Raw genomic sequence first — 7,660 nt, 5'->3', positions numbered from 1 at the left:
CTGGTGCAGGGTGGTCCCCTGAACAAGGGAAGGAGAGGCTCAGCAGGGCTGAAGGACGGCACGAGGCCGGCCGCCATTAAGGGTACAGAACCGTCAGGGAAGGTGGCAGGTGGGGGCTTTTCCACATGACCCTGGGTGGGAGCACCTCTAATGGAGGAGAGGAAAGGTCCCTATGGGCTTCCCATGACTCCACTGGGCACTAAGACCTACTCCAGCGCATCCTCAGCTGCTTAGCACCATTTAGGAACCATGGAGATGGGCAGGAGGGAGAGCAACGCCCTGCCAGGACTGTGTCAGTGCTCTGGGGAGATGTCACTGGCGGCAGAAAGCTGCATAATTAGCCAGCATCTGGTCCAAGGCTCAAGAAAGCCTACACACAGGGTGGGGGGGTCGTCACATTAGTCCTAAGTGCCTATGTAGCAGCCACTTCTATCTGCTCTTTCCTGTCCTGGCAAATCTGCAGGACAACTCCAGGACATGCCCAGAGCCCAGGCTCTGTTCTTTAGCTGCACAAACTGCCCCAAACTGACCTTCAGAAAGAAAAGTGCTGAGGTCCTAAGACACACGGCCTAGGGGAACTGGGGAAGGGGAAGTCATCCTCCAAGCTACTACCCAAGTTGCCTCAAGAGCCCTGCCTCCCCCGTTTTCACCAAGAGGAGGAGCAGGAGTGGCTCTGTCGGCCGGCCAGAGGGTTCTGTGCCCAGTCCTGCATCATGTCTCTTATTCCCCTGGTACACAGAGGGTGGGGGCCAAGGGCTGACCCGTCACAGGAAGCTGGCTCATGTCTGGTCCAACGTGGAGTGCTGGGCAGAAACACCTCTAGTCTTCCAAGATGCTCGAGTCTTTCTGAATAGGCTGTCTCTGCACAGGAGTCTGGCCCATTGTTTTTGGTGACCTGAAGTTTGAGAAGGAAGAAAGGCACAAGTGAGTGTGTGCCACGTGGGTAGCAGTATGCCAAGCAGTTTACTCTTTTTTTCTCCGGAATTGGGGGTGGAACCCATGGCATTATACTTCTGACCTACACTCCCAGCCCTAATTTTTATTCTTTTTTTTTTTTTTGCAGCACTGGGGATGGAACCCAGGGGCATTGTACTTCTGAGCTACACCTCCAGCCCTAGTTTTTAGTCTTTTTATTTTTATTTTTTTGCAGTACTGGGGATGGAACTCAGGGTCATTCTACCTCTGAGCTACACTCCCAACCCTATTTTTTAGTCTTATTTATTTATTTATTTTGGTGGTACTAGGGGTGGAACCCAGAGGCTTTCTACCTCCGGGCTATACTCCCAGACCTTTTTTATATTTTATTTGGAAAAAGGGTCTCACTAGGTTGCTGAGAGCCTCACTAAGTAGCTGAGGCTGGCTTCGAACCCGTGCGATCCTCCTGTCTCAGCCTCCCAAGCGCAGGGATTACAAGCGTGCGCCACCACGCCTGGCTAGTCTTTTTATTTTTGAAACAGAGTGTCACTGAGTTGTGAAGGACCTCTAAGTAGCTAAGGCTGTCAGAGAACTGTGATCCTCCAGTCTCAGGCTCCCAAATGCTGGGATTACAAGCATGTGCCACCACGCCTGGCTTATTCATTTTGAAACAGGGTCTTACTGAGTTGCAAAGGGCCTCACTAAGTAGCTGAGGGTGGCTTCAAACCTGTGATCCTTCTGTCTCAGCCTTCCAAATGCTGGGATTACAAGTGTGCACCACCATGCCCCGACTAATTTTTATTCTTTATTTTGCAACAAGGTCTCGCTAAATTTGGGTAGTCCTCACTAAGTTGATGAGGCTGTTCTCGAACCTGTAATCCTGCTGTCTCAGCCTTAATAGTGTGCACCATCATACCTGGTTTCCACATAGTTTATTCCAGTAGTAGGATGGCTCTTCTAGTACCTTGGAGTCCTGACGGGGCGGCTTTCCTTTCCTGAGGTGTAATGCATGCTGGGCGCAATGCTTGGTGTTTAGCTTCCATATTCCATTTCCTTCCTTCCTTCCTTCCTTCCTTCCTTCCTTCCTTCCTTCCTTCCTTCCTTCCTTCCTTTGTGTGTGTGTTAGTTACTGGGGATTGAACCCAGGGGTGTTCTACCTCTGAGTTACATACACTCCCAGGCCTATTTATACTATTTTTTTTTTTTTACAGTACTGGGAATTGAACCCAGGGGCATTTTACCTCTGAGCTATACCTCACCCCTATTTTTATTCTTTATTTTGAAACAGGATTTCACTATGTTGTGGAATGCCTCACTAAGTAGCTGAGGCTGGCAGCAAACCTCTGGTCCTTCTATCTCAGCCTCCCAAGTACTGGGATTACAAGCCTGAGCCATCACACTCTGCTTGTTTTTTAATTTTTGAGACAGCTACTTAGTGAGGCCCTTTGCAACTCAGTGAGACTCTGTTTCAAAAGTAAAGATTAAAAAATAGGGCTGGGGGTGTAGCTCAGAGGTAGAATGTCTCTGGGTTCCATCCCTAGCACCACACACAAAAAAAGTAGAGGCTCAGAGACATTGACTTTCTTTTTTCTTTTCTTTTCTTTTTTTTTTTGGTTCCAGGGATTGAACCTAGGGGCATTCTATCTTCTGAGCTACACTCCCAGCCCTTTTTATTTTGAAACAGGGTTTTGCTAGGTTGCTGGGACTTTCCTTGAATCTGTGATCCTCTGCTCTCAGCATCCCAAATACTGGGATTAAAGGTGTGTGCCACCACACCCGGCAACACTAACATTTCCAAGTCTGAGTAGTTCCAGGACAGGACTCTGGCTGGCTCTGGTTGTCTACTGAAACTAGCACTATATAACCTGCAAAGGTTGTGTGCTGCAAGATGGTGTGAGCGCCAGGCTACCATGCTGGGGCTTTTCCCAATCTACCTAAGATAAGTTCCAAGAGTTCTCCAAATTAAAGACATGTCCAACCAGGCATGGTGGTGCATGTTTATAATCCCAGTACTTGAGAGACTGAGACAGGAGGATCGCAGGTTCGAGGTAAGCCTCAGTAACTTAGTGAGACCCGGTTTCAAAATAAAAGATAAAAATCTGGGCATGGTGCCGGGCGTGGTGGCGCACACTTTTAATCCCTGCACTTGGGAGGTGGAGACAGGAGGATTGCGCAGGTTCGAAGCCAGCCATGCTGGCTTAGGAGACCCTGTTTCCAAATAAAAATATAAAAAATAGGTCTGGGAGTGTAGCCCGGAGGTAGAAGGGCTTCCAGGAACCCCAGTACCACCAAAAAGAAAGGAAGGAAGGAAGAAGGAAGGAAGGAAGGAGAGAGAAAGAAGAAGAAAACAAAAATAGGGCTGGGAGTATACCACAAGAAAGAAGAAAGACAGAAAGAAAGAAAGAAAGAAAGAAAACAAAAATAGGCCTGGGAGTGTAAGAAAGAAAGAAAGAAAGAAAGAAAGAAAGAAAGAAAGAAAGAAAGAAAGAAAGAAAGGAGGGAAGGAAAGAAGGAAGGAAGGAAAAGAAAGAAAACAAAAATAGGGCTGGGAGTGTAGCTCAGAGGCACAATGCCCCTGGATTCCATCCCCAGTACCACAAAAAATAAATAAATAAAGCCGGGCATGGTGGCACACACTCGTAATCCCAGCATTTCAGAGGCTGAGACAGGAGTATCGTGGTTCGAGGACAGCCTCACCCACTACTTAGTGAGGCCTTTTGGAATTCAGTGAGACCCTGTTTTAAAATAAAGAATAAAGCTGGGTGTGGTGGCACACACTTGTAAGGCAGAGACAGGAGGATGGCGCAGGTTCGAAGCCAGCCTCGCTGGCCTAAGAGACCCTGTTTCCAAATAAAAAAAATATAAAATAGGTCTGGGAGTGTAACTCAGAGGTAGAAGGGTTTTCAGGAAACCCAGTATCCCCAAAAACAAAAAAGAATAAAAAAATAGGGCTGGGGGTGTAGCTCAAGAGGTAGAATGCCCCTGGGTTCCATCTACAGTACCACAAAAAATAAATAAATAGCTTTCTGAAATAGGTATCATCATCTCCATTTTTGTAAGTGAGGAAAATTGAGTCAGACCAGTGAGTTTGCTGAAATGAATGCTTTGACTTGGGTGGTTGATTCTGTATTGCTCATTCAGCTGAATGGATTAAAGGGAGTAGAAATCCAGAATGCTGAAGTAAAAAATATCCTTGGTCCTTTCTTTCTGAAGTTTCCTCTACCATATTATAGAGGACAACCTTAATTGTGGGGGCCTTTGTGTGTGTGTGTGTGGGGTACTAAGGATGGAACCCACGGGCATTCTACCTCTCAGCTATACTCCCAGTACAGCCTTTTTTTTTTTTTTTTTTTTTTTTTGCGGTACTGAGTATAGAACTCAGGGGCATTCTTTCTCCAACCTACATTTTTTATTCTTTATTTTGAACCAGTCTCACTGAATTACAAAGGACTTCACTAAGTAGCTGTGGCTGGCCGCACACCATGATCCTCCTGTCTTAGCCTCCCAGAGCCTGGGATTATAAGCATGTGCCACCATGCCCACATTTTTTTTTTTTTTTTTTTTTTTTTGGTGGTACTGGGGTTCCTGGAAGCCCTTCTACCTCTGGGCTACACTCCCAGACCTATTTTTTATATTTTTATTTGGAAACAGGGTCTCCTAAGCCAGCATGACTGGCTTCGAACCTGTGCGATCCTCCTGTCTCCGCCTCCCAAGCGTGGGGATTACAAGCATGCGCCACCACGCCTGGCTGTATTCTTTATTTTGAAACAGGGTCTCACTGAGTTGTAAAGGGCCTCACTAAGTAGCTGAGGCTGTCCTCAAACTACAATCCTCCTGTCTCAGCCTCTCAAATGCTGGGATTACAAGTGTGGCCCACCACGCCCGGCTCAGAAAGCTATTTGTATACACTGTTCACAGCAGAAGGGACCTGTCCTGTCAGTCACATGGTGCTGCAAACGCCTCCTAGCATGATGTCCTTCAGGAGCATGATGGGAGCCAGAAGGCTTTAGTTTGAACCACAGCCAGCTCCCAACTCTCTGCATCATTCTGAATGTTGGTTGCCTATATCTGTAAAATGAGGATAACATTCCCTTCCTTCCAGGATTGTGGTGAGAGAATCTATCTATTCTCTTTAACACACTTATCATCATCATCACCATCTTTTTTGGGGGGGGAGGGAAGAGGGTGCTGGGGTAAAATCCAAGACTTCATGTATGTTAGGCAAACTCTCTACCACTGAGCTGTACCCCCAGCCCCATTTATTACAATTTGTGTGTATGTGTGTGTGTGTGTGTGTGTGTGTGTGAGAGAGAGAGAGAGAGAGAGAGAGAGATAGAGAGAGAGAGAGAGAGAGAGAGATATTAAACCAGTAGCACTCTATCTTTGAGCCACACCTCCAGACCTTCAGCCTATTTTCTTTTGTTCTGGGGATTGAACCCAGAGGAGTTCTATCTCTGAGCTACATCCCTAGCCCTATTTAAAATTTATTTGGAAACAGGGTTTTGCTAAGTTGCTGAGCCTGGACCTGACCTTGAGATCCTCTTGCCTTAGTCTCCCAAGGCCTGGGAGTACACGTTCACCACTGCACCTGGCTTGTCACAGTTTTTTGGGAGGGGGTTGGTTTACTTGCTTGGTTTGTCTCCTGACCTGAGACTATAAGTGGTGAAGCGTGGACTGGGTTTGTCAGCTACCACACAAGTGTTTGAAAGAATCTGGTTACATCTGGTAATAACCTGCAGAGGGAGCTCTTGCCACAGAATTGGTGGCAGTGAAGATTAGGATCTTCAGGCCAATGTGAAAGAAACCACTCCTCTAGTCAGACTGCTACAGACCAGGAAGAGCACAGACCTTGTGCTCTTAGGGGAATCACAAAGAAAGTCATCTATGCTTCTCTACTAAGCCCTTCAGCCCAGCCAGTGCCAAGGCTGGGGAGACACTAATGGGAGAAAAACTTAGAGAAGCTTTTTCCTGTTAAATGACTAAGAAAAGGCTACCAGGGTTCCGTTTATGATGGGGACTACCTGACTTTGTTCTGACTCAGAAGCCCTGACCTCCTGCTGCATACCCTCCAATTTCAAAGGATGATACTCACTGGTTCTTGTGTTTGAAGCCGCTGACGTGAGCTTGGTACTGTTCTATGGAGTTCAGCACTATTTTACAAGTCTTGCAGGGATAGCCCTTCCCAGCTGAAACACACATCAAAATCAAGATACTTAGTTATCCAATGAAAAGAAACTGGGAAGCTGGGAGTGATGGCACATACATGTAATTCCAGTCCTTGGGAGTCTGAGACAGGAGGGATCGCAGACTTGCAGCCAGCCTCAGATACTTAATGAGGTCCTCTGAAATTTAGTGAGACCTTTTCAAAACAAATAAAAAATGGGGCTGAGAGTATAGCTTGGAGATCAAATGCCCTCGGGTTCAATACCCAGTACTGCCAAAAAACCAACCAACCCACCCAAACAAACAAACAAAAAACAAGAGAAAAGAAAAAAACAAGGGGCTGGGGTACTGCTTTTGGTGGAATATGCAAATGTCCTTCTGAGGGCTGAAGGGTGGGAGGGCAGAGAGACCCCAGGAGAATCCCAGGCCTCAGTGGTCAGGAGGCACAGTCTGTGTGCCTATGTGCTCCCTGGGGTTGGGAACTTCTCCGCTCCCTTGTGTCCCCAGTCCTCGCAGAGTCTGCCTAGATTGTCTGTCGAATAAATAATAGAATGACAGAACAAAGAGGTGACATTTGGTATAACTGTCTTTCCCACCTTGATTGTGCTAAGTAGCCTCATTAAGGATGCCCTTCACTAAGAGATCTCTGGGAAGGTGCCACTCTCCTCGGGCTTGCGATATAGTAATTAATGAGCAGGTCTGTTATGAAAATCCATCTGTCTTTTTACCTCGGGGCTCGCAGACACTCTGGCTCATTACCAGGGCGGCTGTAGTGTAAAGCTGCATTGACAAAATGGCCTTTCTCCATATGGCCTACTGGTAAGTCAGGAGCCAAGATATGAGACGACTCCTGGCTCTGCCTTCACGTGACTCGGCTAAATTTCTTCCCTTCTCTGATTCTTAGCTTTGCTAATAGCAAACCAATTATACCACAATTTATAATACTTATTAATTTTTTGTGATAGAGGGGGTGGAACCCAGGGGCACTGTACCTCTGAGCTATACCCCTAGCCCTATATTTTTTGTCTTTTTATTTTTATTTATTTATTTTGTGGGTCTGGGGATAGAACCCAGGGGCATTTGACCTCTGAGCTACACCCCCTGCCCTTATTTATTTTTTTTATTCTTTATTTTGAAACAGGGTCTCACAAAGTTGCAGAGGGCCTCACTAAATAGCTGAGGCTGTCTGCGAACAGCGATCCTCCAGTCTCAGCCTCCCCAATGCTGGGATTACAAGCGTGCACCACCATGCCCGGCTTAGTCTTTTTATTTTTTTAAGAAACAGGTTCTTACTGAGTTGCAAAGAGCCTCGCTAAATAGCTGAGGCTGTCTGAGAACTGCGATTCCCCAGTCTCCGCCTCCCAAATGCTGGGATTATAAGCGTGCGCCACCACGACCAGCCCTATAATCATAATACTTATAATAAAACAGCTACTATTTACCAAATGCCTGACATAGGCCACACATTTCATATAATTTTGTTTGCTCCTTATAATGATCCAGTGAGAATCCTGTTGCTTTACAGATGAGGAAAACAAAACATAGCCATGCGTCCAACTCTAGCATGCTGGCTATACAAGAC

At 46.5% G+C, this 7,660-nt stretch overlaps 1 protein-coding gene across 1 annotated transcript in view; it reads right to left on the bottom strand.

Annotated features, from left to right (window-relative positions):
- Window positions 1–819: 819 nt before the first annotated feature.
- The window catches only part of ZNF346 (zinc finger protein 346), a gene marked incomplete at both ends in the record, with an annotated part of 30,443 nt that continues 23,602 nt past the window's right edge, over window positions 820–7,660 (bottom strand). The window contains 2 exons of the mRNA XM_080712974.1: window positions 820–895; window positions 6,008–6,101. Of these exons, the coding sequence (XP_080569100.1) occupies window positions 820–895; window positions 6,008–6,101 (170 nt within the window). The remainder of the gene's footprint in view (window positions 896–6,007; window positions 6,102–7,660) is intronic.

The sequence above is a fragment of the Muscardinus avellanarius genome (genome assembly GCF_963383645.1).
Source record: "Muscardinus avellanarius genome assembly, chromosome: 1".
Classification (NCBI taxonomy): Eukaryota; Metazoa; Chordata; class Mammalia; order Rodentia; family Gliridae; genus Muscardinus; species Muscardinus avellanarius.
This window is presented reverse-complemented; position numbering and strand designations above follow the sequence as displayed.